Source organism: Oncorhynchus gorbuscha, linkage group LG01, assembly GCF_021184085.1.
Source record: "Oncorhynchus gorbuscha isolate QuinsamMale2020 ecotype Even-year linkage group LG01, OgorEven_v1.0, whole genome shotgun sequence".
Classification (NCBI taxonomy): Eukaryota; Metazoa; Chordata; class Actinopteri; order Salmoniformes; family Salmonidae; genus Oncorhynchus; species Oncorhynchus gorbuscha.
The window spans coordinates 50,161,918-50,184,131 of record NC_060173.1 but is presented as its reverse complement, the minus strand read 5'-3'; the positions used below and the strand labels follow the sequence as shown (position 1 = coordinate 50,184,131).

The 22,214-nt window shown below is 39.8% G+C and overlaps 1 protein-coding gene across 5 annotated transcripts in view; it reads right to left on the bottom strand.

Annotated features, from left to right (window-relative positions):
- The window catches only part of LOC124039099 (ceramide kinase-like), a 31,344-nt gene extending 9,426 nt beyond the window's left edge, over nt 1-21,918 (bottom strand). Inside the window, exons 1-3 of one of the 5 annotated variants that reach the window (XM_046354985.1) lie at nt 21,598-21,918; nt 20,516-20,644; nt 3,954-3,998 (exon numbers count right to left, since the gene is read on the bottom strand). In XM_046354985.1, coding sequence (XP_046210941.1) covers nt 3,954-3,998; nt 20,516-20,644; nt 21,598-21,748 — 325 coding nt within the window. In that variant the 5' untranslated portion in view covers nt 21,749-21,918. Of the gene's footprint in view, nt 1-3,953; nt 3,999-20,515; nt 20,645-20,860; nt 20,910-21,597 lie in introns of those variants that run through there. The other 4 variants (XM_046354989.1, XM_046354996.1, XM_046355010.1 and 1 more) reach the window with 4 other exon arrangements.
- Nucleotides 21,919-22,214: the final 296 nt, after the last annotated feature.

Sequence of the window (22,214 nt, the reverse complement as noted above, 5' to 3'; positions counted from 1 at the left end):
ATTTGAAGGCAGAATAGATCTTTCACTATAGTCCAAACAATACCATAGTTAGCACAATGCCTACATTAATGGTGCCTCTTATTACCAGCTTATAGACCTTTCCTGCATCATCATTATCATGATCCGAGTCTGCATTCATTTGACTTTGTGCCCACTGCCCAGCTCAGTTCTAGAACAACTCTATAGGAAACCAGAAACATTAATGACCTCTGAGTGACTTCTATGTTCATTATTGCACTCCATAAAATGGCCTGTTTGTGGCACAACGGAGGCCATAAGAGTTACATTATAATAAAAATACAGTTCATTTATGCCTGCATACCACAACCCAACTAACTGAAATCGAATGCCGTTTGTGTGCTGAATGAAGTCACTTTTCAGCTATCACGACCTGTTTATGACATGTCACTACGATGACATTGTCATATAGTCTTTGATGAAAGTCTCCCGTTGCCGGAAGTGACACAAAAAAAACCATTGGCTGAGTAGTGTAAATAAGAGGCCCCTACAGAGGAGAGGGGTGGTGCAGTGACTTGGCTCAACAGGCTGCGAGGCACTATCCGTGTACCTTTACACACAAACCTGAGGACACGGATTATGTGACAGAGGCACGGAGGGAGAGGGGTTTTTAGAGAGGTTGTAGTGTGAGGAAGAATTAAATACACAGATGAGTATGGAGAGACTTCAAAAATCCTGAAGCCAATGACATACAACATTCATGGAAGAGATATGTGCACAGGTGTCAAGTTAAGATTCAGGCCAGGGTGCTAAGACACAGACCGAAGCGACAGGGCATGAACAGGTCACTTTTTATGTGTATGGGTTTTTCTTGGCACAAACTCAAGGTCACGAGCATAAAACTGATCTGGTTAATGATTACCTCAAAGAGAGACTCAGTTGATGGTGCTAATCCTGACAATGTCTCCCAGGACCTAACTGAGAAACACAGCACAGAGGGATGGCCAACGATAACAACATGCTCGCAAACAGTCACCTGAGGAAATCTGGGATTGGTAAATCCACTTTTGGACTTCTTGAAGAATATAATGTATAAATGACTAACGAGCTTAGTTCAACTTTTTGTAAGCAAATTGTAAACAAACTGTATAGCTTCAAAACATGGTTTAAACTATACTTTTGATCTCATGGATGGTCGGTCTTTGCATCCATAACTCCAGCCCCAACCCTCAGCTGTTTTCAAAAATGAAACAATAGGAACCATTTCTGTCTGAGCCTAGACACACAGCAGTGTATGTATGTATGAATCACTGGGATGATGCCCCATTCAATTACATAACTTATCCACTGAGGGTGCAAAAGCCTCAGTGAAATCTCACACTGTTGCACAATGGGATGAAAATGCTACACAGTAGCAGGAGGCAAGAGCAATGCAAAAGTGGAATGACATGATAAATATCAGTTTATATTAGCACGAGAGAGACAAAGCTTCAATAAGAACAAAGGATAATTCCCTCTAAAAAAAATTACTGCTGTGGTTCACGGGCCATGAGGGTGCCAGTAAAGTTACGCCGGAGAGACACTTAAGTATCACATTGGTCACGTTGCAATGCACAGCCTATTCACATTTAATGATGAAGCAAAGTGGCAACAGGACACAGGAGTGTCATTGTTCTGTTTGCTACAGGTTGTTAACAACAGATGGCTCTCCTACCCAGGTGGAGGTACGGAGAGCCAAAATGAAAACCATACATCCACTGTGATGACTCAGCAAATTGTAGGTGTTAAACACACAAGACGGAAAGCACCTGATAATTTTTAAGTAATGAGCATTAAAACACGTAGATTTTATCCCCCCCCCCCACCCCAGATCCAATGTCTCCAAGTTGAAGGGGTGCCCTCCCTTTCACAAACCAGGTCAGGTCAAAGCAATTAGGTCAGAGAACATTTTATGTTCACAAGGTTCCCCCTTTTTCAAACAAACGTGTTGCAGAGGACGTGGTTCATCACGCCACTTTTCTTTAGATATTGTACCAACACATCTCCCTAGGACTTCCTTGACCACACGTTTTGTACATACTTATCAAGGTTGTGAACGTACTGAGACATTTATGATGTGGGTGTGTGATTCCCTGTGGGAACATCACTGTTGACTGAGGGCAAGACATACAGTGCCTTGCGAAAGTATTCGGCCCCCTTGAACTTTGCGACCCTTTGCCACATTTCAGGCTTCAAACATGAAGATATAAAACTGTATTTTTTTGTGAAGAATCAACAACAAGTGGGACACAATCATGAAGTGGAACGACATTTATTGGATATTTCAAACTTTTTTAACAAATAAAAAACTGAAATTGGGCTTGCAAAATTATTCAGCCCCCTTAAGTTAATACTTTGTAGCGCCACCTTTTGCTGCGATTACAGCTGTAAGTCGCTCGGGGTATGTCTCTATCAGTTTTGCACATCGAGAGACTGACATTTTCTCCCATTCCTCCTTGCAAAACAGCTCGAGCTCAGTGAGGTTGGATGGAGAGCATTTGTGAACAGCAGTCTTCAGTTCTTTCCACAGATTCTTGATTGGATTCAGGTCTGGACTTTGACTTGGCCATTCTAACACCTGGATATGTTTATTTTTGAACCATTCCATTGTAGATTTTGCTTTATGTTTTGGATCATTGTCTTGTTGGAAGACAAATCTCCGTCCCAGTCTCGGGTCTTTTGCAGACTCCATCAGGTTTTCTTCCAGAATGGTCCTGTATTTGGCTCCATCCATCTTCCCATAAATTTTAACCATCTTCCCTGTCCCTGCTGAAGAAAAGCAGGCCCAAACCATGATGATGCCACCACCATGTTTGACAGTGGGGATGAGCTGTGTTGCTTTTACGCCAAACATAACGTTTTGCATTGTTGCCAAAAAGTTACATTTTGGTTTCATCTGACCAGAGCACCTTCTTCCACATGTTTGGTGTGTCTCCCAGGTGGCTTGTGGCAAACTTTAAACAACACTTTTTATGGATATCTTTAAGAAATTGCTTTCTTCTTGCCACTCTTCCATAAAGGCCAGATTTGAGCAATATACGACTGATTGTTGTCCTATGGACAGTTTCCCACCTCAGCTGTAGATCTCTGCAGTTCATCCAGAGTGATCATGGGCCTCTTGGCTGCATCTCTGATCAGTCTTCTCCTTGTATGAGCTGAAGGTTTAGAGGGACGGCCAGGTCTTGGTAGATTTGCAGTGGTCTGATACTCCTTCCATTTCAATATTATCGCTTGCACAGTGCTCCTTGGGATGTTTAAAGCTTGGGAAATCTTTTTGTATCCAAATCCGGCTTTAAACTTCTTCACAACAGTATCTCGGACCTGCCTGGTGTGTTCCTTGTTCTTCATGATGCTCTCTGCGCTTTTAACGGACCTCTGAGACTATCACAGTGCAGGTGCATTTATACGGAGACTTGATTACACACAGGTGGATTGTATTTATCATCATTAGTCATTTAGGTCAACATTGGATCATTCAGAGATCCTCACTGAACTTCTGGAGAGAGTTTGCTGCACTGAAAGTAAAGGGGCTGAATAATTTTGCACGCCCAATTTTTCAGTTTTTGATTTGTTAAAAAAGTTTGAAATATCCAATAAATGTCATTCCACTTCATGATTGTGTCCCACTTGTTTTTGATTCTTCACAAAAAAATACAGTTTTATATCTTTATGTTTGAAGCCTGAAATGTGGCAAAAGGTCGCAAAGTTCAAGGGGGCCGAATACTTTCGCAAGGCACTGTATACTCGTCAAGCTGAACTTCAAAATCCAGCCTGAATCAGGAGACCTATAATCATAGCAATTTTTATTTATTTCATCTCGCCAACTTTTCTGTCTTCTTAATCTGATCTGAGCTAGAGGAACCCCATCAAACACAGCTGGCAAAAGTACTTCAAACTACTCACTCTAGCGAACACGTCACCCAATTCTTTGACCACATTGTGGTAAGTGCTCCTACCTGACTCTCCTTTGTCTCTGCGCAGAAACGTAGGAAAACAGACACCTGGAAGGGGAACAGTGTTATTGTGTTATTGAGTTATTGTGGTTGGTTGCACCAAGATGAACAAATGCTTGATATTAAACATTTTCCAGCCTGGAATAGGGATAGTTTTTTTTGCAAAATAAAACTTTCAGAACATCCTGCATTGGCTTGCTTTACAATTCAGCCAGGGGAGTTCAAAGTTAAGTAAGCGTTTTTTCCTTAGTAAACCACAACAATGGCACCACAATGAATTAATTTGAGCCCAAAATGCAGCAGATTGTTACTGAAGTCAGTAGTGTGTTCGAGGTATAGAGCCAGCATTTGATTAAGCAATCTCTACTCCAAGATAAGGTCTTGTGTCATTCGATCCCTTTCAGCTAGAGAATGGAAAAAAAATAATCTTATGAGAAATGCGTAGAAATGCATTTACCCTTTAGGCCTTTTGTGAAAAAAAGTTATTTTATCAAAGACTTCATTCCCCTTAATCTGGAAAGATGATCATTTCAATAACGCTCCTTGTGATTGCTCATTTTCAGGCTTTATGTCGTTGAAACATCCAGATATCTCTGAATTGGATGCTCTTTTTACAGCTCCTGAAATGAATAGGCTCGACTCCAAAGCCCATCCATTGTGAAATAAATGGAGAGACCTTTGACAGCCTCAAGACGTAAGATGGCAGATAGAAGGCATCCAAAGAACTAACACGATACAGGGAGGCTACTAGTCGATCTCTACACAGATCTGGTGCCTTCAGAAAGTATTCACACACCCCTGGACTTGTTCCACATTGTTGTGTTTCAAGCTAAATTTAAAAGGGATTAAATTGAGATTGTGCCTAGGCCAGTGACACACAATACTCCATGTCAAAGTGGAATTATGTCTATACATTTTTACAAATGAACTACAAATGAGTCAATAAGTATTCAACACCTTTATGGCAAGCCTAATAAATAAGTTCAGGAGTAGAAATGTGGTTAACAAGTCACATAATAAGTGGCAGGCATTCACTCTTTGTGCAATAAGTGTTTAACATTTAAATGATTACCTCATCTCTATACCCCACACATACAGTTATCTGTAAGGTCCCTCAGTCGAGCAGATTCAACCACAATGACCAGGAAGGTTTTGCAATGACGCACAAAGAAGATCATTAAAAAAAGCAGACATTGAATATCCCTTTGAGCATGGTGAAGTTATTAATTACACTTTGGATGGCGTATCAATACACCCAGTCACTACAAAGATAGGAGGCGTCCTTCCTAACAGTTGCCAGAGAGGAAGGAAACCGCTCAGGGATTTCACCATGAAGCAAATGGTGACGTTAAAACAATTAGAGTTTAATGGCTGTCATAGGAGAAAACAGAGGATGGATCAACAACATTGTAGTTACTCCACAACACTAACCTAAACGACAGGGTGAAAAGAAGGAAGCCTGTTCAGAATAAAAATATTCCAAAACACACATCCTGTTTGCAACATGGCACTAAAATAAAACCACAAAAAATGTGGCAAAGACATTAACTTTATGTCCTACATACAAAGTGTTATGTTTGGGGCAAATCCAACACACCACTGTGTACAACCCTTCATATTTTCAAGCATGGTGGTGGTTGCATCATGCTATGGGTATGCTTGTCATTGTCAAGGATTAGGGAGGTTTCCTTGGATGAAAATAAACCAAATAAAGCTAAGCACAGCCAGTATCCTAATGGGGAACCTGGTTAAGTATGCTTTCCAGACAAATTCAGCTTTCAGCAAGACAATAACATAAAACACTAGGCCAAATATACACTGGAGTACCTTACCAAGATGACATAAAAAAATTCATGAGTGGCCTATTTTTGACTTGACTTAAGACTTAAAATGGCTGTCTAGCAATGATCAACAACTAATTTGACAGAGCTTAAAGAATTTTAAAAACAATAATATGCAAATATTATACAATCTAGGTGTGCAAAGCTCTTAATAAGATACTTACCCAGAAAGAGTCACAGGTGTAATCGATGCCAAAAGTGATTTTAACAAGTACTGACTCAAGGTTGTGAATACTTATGGAAATTAGATATGTTTACATTGTCAATAAATGTGTAACAATTTCTAATTTCACATTGTCATTATGGGCCATTCAGAGTAGACAAAATAAATATGCAATAAATGTTGAATTCAGGCTGAACAACTTAATGTGGAATAAGTCAAGGGGTGTGAATACTTTCTGAAGGCAATGTATATCTTCCACATAAGAAGCCATTACATAAGTATTACAGGATAAAGTGTGTAACTATGATATCTGTTAAAGCAATAGCTGTAAGTTAAGATGGCACCAAAGAGGATGGCTGACGTTTTACATGCACCTAACCAATTGTGCTATTTTGTTTAGTTTTTGTGTTGTTTGTAACTTATTGTTTTACTTATTTTGTACATAATGTTGCTGCTACTGTCTCTTATGATCGAAATAACTTCTGGATATCAGAACAGCGATTACTCACCATGAACTGGAAGAAACCTTTTCCTTTAACTTTTTGCGTCGAGCCATCCCGGACCCGGGATCGTGACTACAGCCTCAAGCTCATTACCATAACGCAACGTTAACTATTCATGAAAATCGCAAATGAAATGAAATCAATATGCTAGCTCTCAAGCTTAGCCTTTTGTTAACAACACTGTCATCTCAGATTTTCAAAATATGCTTCTCAACCATAGCAAAACAAGCATTTGTGTAACAGTATTGATAGCTAGCGTAGCATTTAGTGTAGCATTTAGCGTTAGCATTCAACAGGCAACATTTTCACAAAAACCAGAAAAGCATCCAAATAAAATCATTTACCTTTGAAGAACTTCGGATGTTTTCAATGACGAGACTTTCAGTTAGATAGAAAATGTTCAGTTTTTCCTGAAAGATTATTTGTTTAGGACAAATCGCTCCGTTTTCTGCATCACGTTTAGCTACGAAAAAAACTTGTATCCAGGATTGTGTAGCTCTATCCGCAAGCTCATTAGCATAACGCAACGTTAACTATTTATGAAAATCGCAAATGAAATTAATCTATTTGCTCTCAAGCTTAGCCTTTTATTAACAACACTGTCATCTCAGATTTTCAAAAATATGCTTCTCAACCATAGCAAAACAAGCATTTGTCTAACAGTATTGATAGCCTAGCATAGGATTATGCCTGACATTCAGCATGCAACATTTTCACAAAAACCAGAAAAGCATTAAAATAAAATCATTTACCTTTGAAGAACTTCAGAAGTTTTCAATGAGGAGACTCTCAGTTAGATAGCAAATGTTCAGTTTTTACAAAAATATTATTTGTGTTGAGAAATCGCTCCGTTTTCTAAATCACGTTTGGGTAAGAAAAAAAACTGAAAATTAAGTCATTAAAACGCAAACTTTTATACAAATTAACTCCATAATATCGACAGAAACATGGCAAACCGATGTGTTTTTCACATATCTATCGACGATAAATCCATCGTGGCAGTTGACTTTCTCTTCTGAAGAAATGGAATGTGCATGGACCTAAAGATTACGCAATAATTTCGACACAGGACACCAGGCGGACACCTGGCAAATGTAGTCTCTTATGGTCAATCTTCCAATGATATGCCTACAAATACGTCACAATGCTGCAGACACCTTGGAGAAACGACACAAAGGGCAGGCTCATTCCTGGCACATTCACAGCCATATAAGGAGACATTGGAACACAGCGCCTTCAGAATCTGGGGCATTTCCTGTATGAAACTTAATCTTGGTTTCACCTGTAGCATTAGTTCTGGGGCACTCACAGATAATATCTTTGCAGTTTTGGAAACGACAGAGTTTTTTCTTTCCAAAGCTGTCAATTACATGCATAGTCGAGCATCTTTTCGTGACAAAATATCTTGTTTAAAACGGGAACGTTTTTTATCCAAAAATGAAAAGAGCGCCCCCTATCTCAAAGAAGTTAACGAGTCCGACGAGAAGGATATACTGCTTTCCCGGGAACAAGTGCAAATCCCCATTTTTTGTGAAGAAAAGAGGACGCAGATCGGGCAGCTTTCTGAGAATCTGTAGGCGAGCGAGTAAAACTCCCACTACCATCCATTCTACTTGCTAACATGCAATCATTGGAAAATACGATTAAGAACTGTAATATCTTATGTTTCACCGAGCCGTGGCTGAACGACGACTCGGATAATATAGAGCTGGCAGGATTTTCCATGCACCGGCAGAACAGTGAAGTTACGTCAGGTAAGACGAGGGGTGGGGGTGTATGTCTTTTTGTCAATAATAGCTGGGGCGCGATGTCTAATATTAAAGAAGTCTCGAGGTATTGCTCGCCTGAGTTAGAGTACCTTATGATAAGCTGTAGACCACACTAAATACAAAGAGTTCTCATCTATATTATTCTTAGCCATCGATTTGCCACTACAAAACAAAGCTGGCACTAAGACCACTCTCAACCAACTCTATAAGGCCATAAGTAAACAAGTTAATGCTCTCCCAGAAGCGGCGCTCCCAGTGGCCGGGGACTTTAATGCAGGCAAACAAATCAGTTTTACCAAATTTTTACCAGCATGTCACATGTGCAACTAGAGAAAAAGAAAACTCTAGACCACCTTTACTCCACATACAGAGATGCATAAAAAGCTCTCCCCCACCCACCATTTGGCAAATCTGACCATAATTCTATCCTCCGGATTCTTGCTTACAAGCAAAAACTAAAGCAGGAAGTACCAGTGACTTGCTTAATACGGAAGTGGTCAGATGACGCAGATGCTACAGGACTGTTTTACTTCCAGACCGGAATATGTTCTGGGATTCATCCAATAGCATGGAGGAGCATACCACCTCAGTCACCATGCTTCAATAAGTGCATCAACGATGTCTTCCCCAGAGTGACCGTATTTACATATCCCAACCAGAAGCCAAAGCCGATCTAAAGGCTAGAGCTGCCACTTTCAAGGAGCAGGACACTAATCTGGATGCTTATAAGAAATCATTCTATGCCATCAGACGAACCATCAAACAAGCAAAGTGTCAATACAGGATTAAGATTGAATCCTACTATACCGGCTCTGATGCTCGACGAATGTGGCTGGGCTTGAAAACTATTACAGACTACAAAGGGAAACCCAGACACGAGCTGCCCAGCGACGCAAGCCTATCAGATGAGCTAAATGCCTTTTATGCTCGCTTCGAGGCAAGCAACACTGAAGCATGTACGAGAGCACCAGCTGTTCTGGATGACTGTGTGATAACGCTCTCGGTAGCCGATTTGAGCAAGACCTTATAACAGGTCAACATTCACGAAGCCAAGGGGCCAGATGGATTACCAGGACATGTACTCAAAGCATGCGAGGACCAACTGGCAAGTATCTTCACTGACATTTTCAACCTCTCCCTGACTGAATCTGTAATACCTACATGTTTCAAGTAGACAGACGGGCCACACCCAGGTGTTAAGGGTTGGCAACAACACATCTGCCAAGCTAATTCTCAACACTGGGGTCCCTCAGGGGTTGTGTACTTAGTCCCCTCCTGTACTCCCTGTTCACCCACAACTGCGTGGCCAAACACGACTCCAACACCATCATTAAGTTTGCTGACAACACAGCAGTGGTAGGCCTGATCATTGACAATGATGAGACAGCCTATAGTGAGGAGGACAGAGAACTGGCAGTGTGGTGCCAGGACAACAACCTCTCCCTCAATGTGAGCAAGACAAAGGAGCTGATCGTGGACTACAGGAAAAGGCGAGCCCAACAGGCCACCATTAACATTGACGGGGCTGTAGTGGAACGGGTCGAGAGTTTCAAGTTCCTTGGTGTCCACATCACCAACAAACTATCATGGTCTAAACATATCAAGACAGTCATGAAGAGGGCACGACAAAACTTTTTCCCCGTCAGGAGACTGAAAAGATTTAGCATTGGTCCCCAGATTCTCAAAAAGTTCTACAGCTGCACCAGCGAGAGCATCCTGACCGGTTGCAGAGGGTAGAGCGTACAGCCCAGTATATCACTGGGGCCAAGCTTCCTGCAATACAGGCCCTCTATACCAGGCGGTGTCAGAGGAAAGCCCATAAAACTGTCAGAGACTCGTCACCCAAGTCATAGACTTTTCACTGCTACCGCACAGCAAGCGGTACCAGAATGCCAAATCTAGGACCAAAAGGGTCCTTAACAGCTTCTACCCCCAAGCCATAAGACTGCTGAACAATTAACCAAATGGCCACCGGACTATTACACTGACCCCTCCCCCCAATTTGTTTTGTACACTGCTGCTACTCGCTGTTCATTATCTATGCATAGTCACTTCACCCCTACCTACATGTACAAATTACCTCAACTAACCTGTACCCCCGCACACTGACTCGGTACCGGTACCGCCTGTATATAGCCTCGTTATGTTATTGTGTCACTTTATTATTTTTTAACTTTAGTTTATTTGGTAAATGTTTTCTTGACTCTTCTTGAACTGTACAGTTGGTTAAGGGCTTGTAAGTAAGCATTTCATGGTAAGGTCTACACTTGTATTCGGTGCATGTAACAAAGTTTGATTTGATTTTGAATAATATCACAAAGTATTTTCACATCCGGATGAAAAGTAAACCGCCTGCTACTCAGGCCCCGAAGCTAGGATATGCATATAATTTGTAGATTTGGATAGAAAACACTCTGAAGTTTCTAAAACTGTTAGAATCATGTCTGAGTACAACAGAATTGATTTGGCAGGCAAAACCCCGAGCACAATCCATCCAGGGAATTATTTTTTGAGGTCACTGTGTTTTCTATGGGGGACCTGATTTAATATGGCCCAGATTGCAGTTCCTATGGCTTCCACTAGATTTCAAGTCTTTAGAAATTGTTCAATGTTTTTCTTTTGAGAAATGAAGAAGTAGGGCTGTTCTTTGTAGATGTCACTCTGAAGGGCTTTAGTCTTTTGTTGCGTGTGAACTGGAGCGCACTTCACATTGTTTTTATCCGGTATTAGAAACAGTTTATTCCATCTTAAATGTTATCGTTTATATACATTTTAGGATACCTGAGGTTGGATTAGGAACGTTGTTTGAAATGTTTGGACCAAGTTTACAGGTAACTTATTACATACTTTGTAGTCATGTTGGAACCGGTATATTTCGGAATCAAACGCGCCAAATAAAATGGACGTTTTGGGGATATAAAGAAGGAATTTATCAAACAAAACGACCATTCATTGTGTCACAGGCATTTGAGATTGCAAAAGAAGCTCTTCAAAAGGTAAGGTATTTATTATATGGCTATTTCTGACTTTTGTGTCGCACCTGCCTGGTTGAAATATGTTTTTCATGTGATTGTATGCGGGGCGCAGTCCTCAGATAATCGCATGGTTTGCTTTCACCGTAAAGCCTTTTTGAAATCTGACACCGTGGCTAGATTAATGTATTTATTTTGATGTATTACACTTATATTTCTTTGAAGGTTGAATATTGATATTTCTGTAGTTTGAATTTGGCACGCTACAATTTCACTGGATGTTGTCAAATCAATCCCGAAAACGGGATTCGCGCCTAAGGGATCCATAAGAGGTTATTAACATTGCCCAGCTGAAAAGACAGTATTGTAGTATTTCCCAACTCTCTCTTGGTGGACCACCAGATTTTGTTTTAGCCCTAAACTGGCACACCTGATCCAAAAAAAGTGACATTTCTGGTGGTCCCCAAGGAGAAGGTTGGGAATGGAATGTACTGCACTATTGGTAAGTTCGGTCATCAACTTTTTGGGGGTCATAGTTTATGTTCTTAAACACAACCATTTTTGGTTGATACATATCTTAAGTCTGACAATCATCACAAAATAAGCCACCATATGTTGTTGGTGGAGAAGTGAAGGGCCTTTGCTCCTGTGCTCTTTGTCAGTGTGTCAGCTCATCTCAGTCATCAATGAACATAATGTAATTAAGGTGACATTCCAATCATGCATGTACACATTAAAGTTGTAAAAAAAAGGTCCAATATGCAAAAATTGCTCCCCCATTTCCTGCAAAAAATTTGAATAGTTTGCAGTTTGTGGCAAAACGAGCAGAATACAGTGTAGAGAATCACTGTACTATGTAAACCGCTGAGAAATATATTTTCCACTGGTCTACGAAACCAAAAGTAAAAGACACAAAAACTAAACTAAAGCACAGGAAGCATAAAAATATCACATTTCTACAGTGCATTCGGAAAGTATTCATACCCCATTAACTTTTTCCACATTTTGTTACGTTACAGCCTTATTCTATTCCACAGAAAGTGAGGTGGGATAAGGAGTGGGAGAAATTCAAACTAGAGGTCGACCGATTAATCAGCATGGCCAATTAATTAGGCCAAATTTCAAGTTTCCATAACAATCAGTAATCAACCTTTTTGGACGCAGATTATGGCCGAATACATTGAAAACTGCGTGGCAGGCTGACCACCTGTTACGCAAGTGCAGCGTCAAAAGGACCTTGTGGCTGCAATGAGCCACGGTAAGTTGCTAGCTAGCATTAAACTTATCTTATAAAAAAACTATCAATCTTCACATAATCACTAGTTAACTACACATGGTTGATGGTATTACTAGGTTAACTAGCTTGTCCTGCGTTGCATATAATCAATGCGGTGCCTGTTAATTTATCATCGAATTACAGCCTACTTCAACTTCGCCAATTTACTTTTATTCAACAAAAGTGCATTCGCAAAAGAAGCACATTCGTTGCACAAATGTCCCTAACCATAAACACCAATGCCTTTCTTAAAATCAATACACATTTTTTTTTACCTGCATATTTAGTTCAAATAAATGCATGTTAGCAGGAAATATTAACTAGGGAAATTGTGTCATTTCTCGTGTCTATGCAAGCAGAGTCAGGGTATATGCATTCATTTGGGCCGCCTAGCTCGTTGCGAACTGTGTGTTTTCCTAACAAAGACCGTAATTAATTTACCAGAATTTTACATAATTATGAGATATCATTGAAGGTTGTGCAATGTAACAGCAATATTTAGACTTAGGGTTGCCACCCGTTCGACAAAAACCCGTTCCAAATTTCACTGAAAGAACAAACCCTTTGTTTTCATTATGACAGTTTACGGATTTGACCATATTAATGACCAAAGGCTCATATTTCTGTGCGTTTATCATAATTAAGTCTATGATTTGATATTTGATAGAGCAGTCTGACTGAGTCTGACTGAGTGGTAGTAGGCAGCAGCAGGCTTGTAAGCATTCATTGAAACAGCACTTTACTTGTTTTGCGAGCAGCTCTTAGTACAGTGCTCTTTATGACTTCAAGCCTATCGACTCCCGAGATTAGGCTGGCAATGCTAAAGTGCCTATAAGAACATCCAATAGTCAAAAGGTACAGAGAGAAATAGTTGACACATAATTCCTATAATAACTACAACCTAAAAAATATTAACTGGAAACATTTAAGAACTGGGAATATTGAACCACCAGCTTTCATAGGTTCTCATGTTCTGAGCAAGGAACTTAAACGTTAGCTTTTTGTTTTACATGGCACATATTGCACTTGTAATTTCTTCTCCAACACTGTGTTTTTGCATTATTTACGTAAACCAAATTGAACATGTTTCATTATTTATTTGAGACTTGAAGTCATAAACAGCAGAGCTGCTGGCAAAACGCACAAAAGTGCTGTATGAATGAATGGTTATGAGCCTGCTGGTGCCTACCATCGCTCAGTCAGACTGCTCTATCAAATCATAGACTTAATTATAACATAGTAACACACAGAAATGCAAGCCTTAGGTCATTAATATGGTCGAATCTGGAAACTATCATCTTGAAAACAAGACGTTTATTCTTTCAGTGAAATAAGGAACAGCTCCGTATTTTATCTAATGGGTGGCATCCGCCAGTCTAAATATTCCTGTTACATTGCACAACATTCAATGTTATGTCATAATTACGTAAAATTCACGTTCATTAAAATACACATGCATTGTATTGAATTAAAGCTACACTCGTTGTGAATCCAGGCAACAAGTCAGATTTTTAAAATGCTTTTCGGGGAAAGCATGAGAAGCTATTATCTGATAGCATGTAACACCCCAAAAGACCCGCAGGGGACGTAAACAAAATACTTAGCATAGTCGGCGCTACACAAACCGCACAAATAAAATATAAAACATTCATTACCTTTGACCATCTTCTTTGTTGGCACTCCTAGATGTCCCATAATCACTATAGCATGTTCTGTTATAGTCACAGCCGTGATTTAACCAGTTTTATAAACGTCTGAGTGTTTTCTATCCACACATACTAATCATATGCATATACTATATTCCTGGCCTGAGTAACAGGGCGCTGAAATGTTGCGCAATTTTTTACAGAATGTTCGAAAAAGTAGGGGGTAGGAGTAACAGGTTAACCGTAAGGTTGCAGGATTGAATCCCTGAGCTGACAAGGTAAAAATCTGTCGTTCTGCCCCTGAACAAGGCAGTTAACCCACCGTTCCTAGGCCGTCATTGAAAATAAGAATGTGTTCTTAACTGACTTGCCTAGTTAAATAAAGATGTCCGATTTCCGATTGTTATGAATACTTGAGATCGGGCCTAATTAAATCGGCCATTCCGATTAATCGGTCGACCTCTAGTCAGGACCAAATCTGAACCAATCATAGAAGTCTGTTTCACATGAAAGTACAGCTCAGTAGAGTACATTACAGTACAGTTAGGTCTGGCTAATATGGCCTAAAAATCATATCTCAATTTTTTTTCAAACCTATGGGTGATTCTCGATATATCTCCATTTTTCAAAAAGTTCTCTAAATAACTAACTGTATTACAAACAGTTAGCAGAAATCTAATGAATTTAGGGCTTGTGAGGTTATACCTAGGATAAATAATAGCCTTCCCCAACCATTAGACACACCAATAATTTAATGAGTTTATCAAAATAGTTTAACCAGCTTTTTTTGTTGCAATAATCACTGATCTGGCTTTGAAGTCTATGAAAATGCTTTTTTTTGTTACACATTTAACTAGAACCATGCATAATGCACATTCACAAATAATGACTGACTTCTTGTAGCAGGCGTTAGGCTATAGAAAAATAACACAGGTCTCATCAACAATCAATCAAGCCCAGTGCTTGTGATTAGCCAGCTAATCTTTATATTTCAAGTTTAGCCAACTTGGGATCTATTTGCAAGCTAACACGGTTGAACAGTTGAATTGTTATGAACAGACTCTTCTGTCAGTCTCCCAACATTTTGAAAAGCATGTTAGCCTGTCAACTTTGTTTATAGGTTTGATGGATTCTATTAAAATATAACATTCTTCAAGTTAAACTGTACAGTCGTGGCCAAAACTGTACAGAATGACACAAATATACATTTTCACAAAGTCTGCTGCCTCAGATTGTGTCATGGCAATTTGCATATACTCCAGAATGTTATGAAGAGTGATCAGATTAATTGCAATTAATTGCAAAGTCCCTCTTTGCAATGCAAATGAACTGAAACCCCAAACACATTTCCAGTGCATTTCAGCCCTGCCACAAAAGGACCAGCTCACATCATGTCAGTGATTATCTCGTTAACACAGCAAGCACCAGGACTGTCTTCTAAAGTTCATTCAGCTGCGGGATCGGGGCACCACCAGTACAGCGTTTGCTCAGGAATGGCAGCAGGCAGGTGTGAGTGCATCTGCACACACAGTGAGGCGAAGACTTTTGGATGATGGCCTGGTGTCAAGATGGGCAGCAAAGAAGCCACTTCTCTCCAGGAAAAACATCAGGGACAGACTGATATTCTGCAAAAGTTACAGAGATTGGACTGCTGAGGAAATTTTCTCTGATGAATCCCCTTTCCAATTGTTTGGTGCATCCAGAAAAAAGCTTGTCCGGGGAAGACAAGATGAGCGCTACCATCAGTCCTGTGTCATGCCAACAGTAAAGCATCCTGAGACCATTCATGTGTGAGGTTGCTTCTCAGCCAAGGGAGTGGGCTCACCCACAATTTTGCCTAAGAACACAGCCATGAATAAAGAATGGTACTAACACATCCTCTGAGAGGAACTTCTCCCAACCATCCAGGAACAGTTTGGTGATGAACAATTCCTTTTCCAGCATGATGGAGCACCTTGCCATAAGTCAAAAGTGATAACTAAGTGGCTCGGGGAACAAAACATCAAAATTTTGGGTCCATGGCCAGGACACTCCCCAGACCTTAATCCCATTGAGAACTTGTGGCCAATCCTCAAGAGGTGGGTGGACAAACAAAACCCCACAAATTCTGACAAACTCCAAGCATTGATTATGCAAGAATGGGCTGCCATCAGTCAGGATGTGGCCCAGAAGTTAATTGACAGCATGCCAGGGCAGATTGCAGAGGTCTTGAAAAAGAAGGGTAATCACTGCAAATATTGACTCTTTGCATCAACTTCATGCAATTGTCAATAAAAGCCTTTGACACTTATGAAATGCTTGTAATTATACTTCAGTATTCCATAGTAACATCTGACAAAAATATCTAAAGACACTGAGGCAGTAGACTGAGAAAATTAATATTTGTGTCATTCTCAAAACTTTTGGCCACGACTGTATGTTGGGCCTACAGAAATAAATGCCTATAAACCGTATTTTTCCAACAACAACAAAAAAATAAGTTAAGGCAAGTTAGTTAAGAACAAATTCTTATTTACAATGACGGCCTACCAAAAGGCAAAAGGCTTCCTGCGGGGATGGGATTAAAAATATAGGACAAAACACACATCACGACAAGAGACAACACTACATAAAGGGAGACCTAAGACGACATCATAGCATGTTATCAGCACAACATGGCAGCAGCAGGTTTAGTTTGGCAGCTGGGGTGAAAGAGGAGCAATTACGATAGAGGAAACCATGTCTAGATTTAATCTTAGCCTGCAGCTTTGACATGTGCTGAGAGAAGGACAGTGTACCGTCTAGCCATACTCCCATGTACTTGTATGAGGTGACTACCTCAAGCTTTAAACCCTCAGAGGTAGTAATCACACCTGTGGGGAGACCTGTTTATCCACTTCTCCACCAGACAAGGCGGTGACTGAAAATGTTGTTGTGTTGATTGATGCAAGAAACCACTTTACAAAATAATCCCATACCCATTATTACAGATAATCAGATAAATTATGCTACCCTCTGCCTATTGGCTACGTACTCATATTCAAGCCCGTCTCAAAATACAACACTGACTCTTTAAGACAAAAGAAAAGCTCTTACCTAGAAATGTACACGTTTGTGCTCTTATAGGAAGCAATCACTCCATTGCTGACTACAAAGTATCCATAACTGGGCTAATAACTCATTAACTAGCAAAGGATATGAAGGAAATGTGCTCATGTGGCTACATGCAGCTCTTGCTTTGATCTCAAACCAAGCGCATCTACTCACGACCACAGCTGTAAACACAGTCCAGTTCAAAGTAAATGGCACAGATCCATATATGGCAATAGTTTGCATACAACAAAATCTCTTGCATAGTTAATTTTGTTTCGGTATGTCACACTGAAAGTGGCTAATATTGCTTTTATTCGATCACAATTCCCACAATAAAGGGAAACGTTGCCAGTGTTAACAGGCAAAACTCGTTGAGTGAAGTTCAATCTCATGCTTCTCTCAGTGGCATGACATTTCTTCCGCACTGCAGTCCCGGGGGCGCAGCTTAGAGGGAACATTAGTCTTGACTGATAAGGGCTGAGGAAATATAAGCTCCTTGTCTGCAAAATTAACAAAACAAGGCTATGCCATTGTACAAGCAAGCACCACTGCTGAGGTTACCACCTTTTTGAAGATTGTGTTTCACGATAACATAACCAGCTGATACTACAGTTTTGATAACTTAATCTTAAATGGCACTTGTTTTTTTATTGACTGACTATACACAGAGTAATCAAACATTAAGAACACCTGCTCTTTCCACAACATACATTGACCAGGTGAAAGTTATGATCCCTTATTGATGTCACTTGTTAAATCCACTTCAAATCAGTGATGAAGGGGAGGAGATACGTAAAATAAGGGTTTTTAGGCCTTGAGAAAATTTTACACCTTGAAGAGTCCATGCCCCGACAAACTGAGGCTGTTCTGAGGGCAAAGGGGGGTGAAACTCAATATTAGCAAGGTGGTAATGTTTTGTACACTTGTATATGAGGCAATTTGGCAATTTGTTTTGTTATCTGTAATAGCTATGATAAATTAGGCATTTATTGCGCACTGTTGGCATATAGAGAAATGCCCTATTTTTGTCCCGGTACGGGCAGTGAGTCCCATTTGAGCACTCAAAAAATAAAAGTGTGAGTACTCGAACAGCCCATCCCTAGTACAATAAAGTACATTATTGTGTTCTCAACTCTTGTGTGCTCTACTGTGTACTGTTCTGAAGTAGAGTTAGGCGGTTTACAGATTTTTATAACATTATACAAAAAAAAATCTAAATACCATTGGGCATCTTACCAGAATACTAACAAAATTAGCTCAAGTAATAGCAAATTTCCATGAGGCTACTAGCTAAATATGCTAACGAGCGCAAACGAAAATAAACAAATTCCAATTACAGGCAATCCAGCTAATAAAGTTATACATGTATAGGTATGAGTCTACAGAATGTCATTTTTGGATAATTTTTTAAATTTAAAAGTGAATGTGAACGAGAGATATTGAACAAAATAAAAGATGTTGACAAGCTTGTATGCTCTGAAACAGATCTTAAAATGCTTATTTTTGTCATTTCTGCTCGGCGTCAGACAAAGTTTGTGCTTCAGTAGCACTTCTCCTTTTAGATGAGAATTCACTAATGGGCATTCCATCAGCAGACAGCTCTAAGTGTAGACAGCAAGCCTACTTTTCTCCGGTAAAGTTCAAGATTAACTAGCTGGCTACATTCTTTCTATGATTAACATTAGAAATATGATGGCCATGCATCATTTGTTTTGCAAAAAAAACCTTGCAACGTCATTTACTGTGTCTGCCAGCCAAATAGCGTTGCATTTGTCATCCGATGAAAATGAAGCTATTTTCAGACTAATTTGCCTTTTCTGTGAAAACTATATTTGCACGTCCCTGATCCCTGTATTGAAGCAATCACAACACGCAGCTGGACTCACCAGCTCACGCTTTCACCTGTTGTGCTATTTACAAAACAACTGGTCCGGGCTGGACCAAATCTGAACCAATCATGGACATCTATGTTTTGGCCAAGACAAGGCTGGTACGGACCAGACAAAAAAATCTACATCTGTGGAAGTTGAAATTAAAGCAGGTCTGGACTAGAGCTGTTAGGGTGACAGCATTACCGCCACATCGGCGGTCACGAGTCATGACGGCAGTCAAATTCTACGTGACTGTTTAGTCACTGTAATTTGGCTTCTCCAAGCTCTGACGCTGCTGATAGTCATTATTAGCCAGACTTGCTAACTGTCTGGTACTCAGCACTCTATTGTCCCTCTGACATCAATGCAAATGTCATCAAAAATCTAATCAAACACTTCGTTAGAGACCATGAGCTCATGTTGTGCAAAGTTTCTATAGGCTATGTAAATTGTGTGAGAAAACAATAGTGATGGCCTTTATTAAAAAGATGATCCCATCAGCTACTATATTTATTTCTCGACTTTTCTTAATATTAAGCACATAGCTTATCTTTACAATAGGATTATATAGCCTACCTGGCTGGCATGAAAATGAACCATTGGAAAAGTGTCCTCCATTCGCTATTTAAGTGCATTGATGACATTCTTTTCTCTGCCCCTGTTTCGAGACAGGTGCATGATAATGGTCCATTCTAAATCAAAACACATTTCACACATATACTATTTACTATATGTAAATACAATATTAAATCATGAATAGTGTGAAGAATTTGTTCTTAACTGACTTGCCTAGTTAAATAAATAAAATAAAAATGGGTGACAAGATTAGCCTATCGCTTGTGAATGCATTTCGCTATACCCGCAATAACCTCTGCACGTGACCAATAAAATGTTGATTTGATGACATATGATCACTTGTGAATGATGCCCAACTTAAGGCAAGGAACCATTTCCTTGTTTAACCACTAGGTTTTATGGGTATTATGACTCATACTGTGGTACTCTATATGCTTTGCCCCTCATCTGAATCTCAAGTGACAAGAGATTTGCTATGTAGCTGATTGTACAGACATGTGGGCCTGTCATTGATGATTATAAATAAATAACTTTAAATCTTTTTTTATTTATTATTTTATTACCTTTAACTAGGCAACTCAGTTAAGAACAAATTCTTATTTTCAATGACGTCCTAGGAACAGTGGTTAACTGCCTTGCAGAACAACAGATTTTCACCTCGTCAGCTCGGGGATTCGATCTTGCAACCTTTCGGTTACTAGTCCAACGCTCTAACCACTAGGCTACGCTGCCGGGTAATACATAAATAACATCCTAGAATTATGATTCTTTGTGAATTTATATGCAGTGTCTTTAGACTAACAACATCAACTAACAACATCAACGCAGTAGCCTAAAACATTAAGGCTAATTTGCAAGGGCTATGGTGGTTATTACCGTGTGAGGTGATGAAAAATGTCAGCCAGCTCATAAAGAAGAACTCCGAGGCCAAATTGTGTGCCATCCAATTGACCCGACATAGTGAGGCTATCCAAGCCAGGGCCGCAGCCGCACTCCGCGGACCAGCTGTCAAACAACAAACAGCTCAGAATCGGCTTGCTTTCATTTAAAATGAAGCTCTGGGCAATGGATAGAGGACTAAACTCCACTCCATGTTGAAGGAAGTTTATGATGAACTTCACTGGAATTATGAACTTCAGTGAAGCTGTGAGGAATCTAGCTCCGATTACATTATTCGCTCATTCTCAATTCTTCCAAAAATGTCAATCATGAAACACCCACCTTGTGCATATATGTTTGTCCTCTGTACTTGCATACCTATTTTTCAATAAACGTTAATCAAATACAACCACTGACTGTTTAATCATTGCTGTTGCTCCAAGATGGCAACTAAGGACAAATGCGCATGTGCCCATTGTATATCAACAAGGAAACAGTAGGTGGTGGTATTTGATTAACGTTTATTACATAGGTACAATGTGGAGATTTCATAATTGAAATGTTTTGAAGTATTGACCTTGTGCGAATCGATGTAGTCGGAGCTAGATTCCACAAAGCCTGGTCTCGGCTCCACGCTGTTGAAGTTCTTCAGAAACTTCCTTCACCGTGGAGTGGAGTTTAGTCCACTAGTCAATGGATTGTCTTGCTGTTATAATACTCAAGCTTATATATACTGTTAATGTCCTAACGTTAGTTGTCGGTGTCGGATAGGCTATGGGGCAATTAACTAAATCGACTTATAGGGCAAATTTAGGCTATATCATTCCATGTCATTCGTTGACAATAACAAATGTTAAGAGCATGCAACGACTAATTTATATTGCCTATATAAAAACATTCAGAGGATTATGTGCATGCCCACGTCATGTGTTTACGCGAATGTGGATAGCGGATATACCCAACAAAGAAAACAGGCTAAATCACCAGTCCCTCGACCTCTCAACGTCCTTCATCGTGCACCGCGGAATATTTTAATAACATCTTTGCACTTCATAACCAGTTTATCTTTTGACACTTACCGACTTTACATGGGTGATGTATTCCCCCAGAAACGCGTTTTTTCTTGGTCGCAATCTCTTTCCATGTCAGAAGCACACGGTTTAACGACACTTCGAATAAGCTGTTTTTCAGTAGGAGTTGGGATGTCAACAACCGCGGTTGTTTTTCCATGTCTTCACCAAGAAGCCACAGAACTGGATGACTATTCAGTAATTTATTGGGTTGTCGAGACACCTTTGTCTACAGAAGAAAACAATGTTGCTGTTTTCGACAACGGCAGTGCCACAATTGGATAGCGGATTCTTCATTCACCATAGGGGACGAACTAAACATTACGCACAGCGTCACGACGTATTCTAATTTTGGTGCTGGAGAGACATTTTGAAATGACGGACAGACAGCTTGCTCTGAGAGCAAATATTACGTGGTGGAAAAAGTACACAATTGTCATTCTTGAGTAAAAGTAAAGATACCTTAATAGAAAATGAATCAAATTAATGTGAACGTCACCCAGTAAAATACTACTTGAGTACATTTTGTTAAGTATGTGATTGTATCAAAGGTTAATGTAATTGCTAAAATATATTTGAGTATCAAAAGTATAATTATAATTAATTTCAAATTCCTTATAGCACTT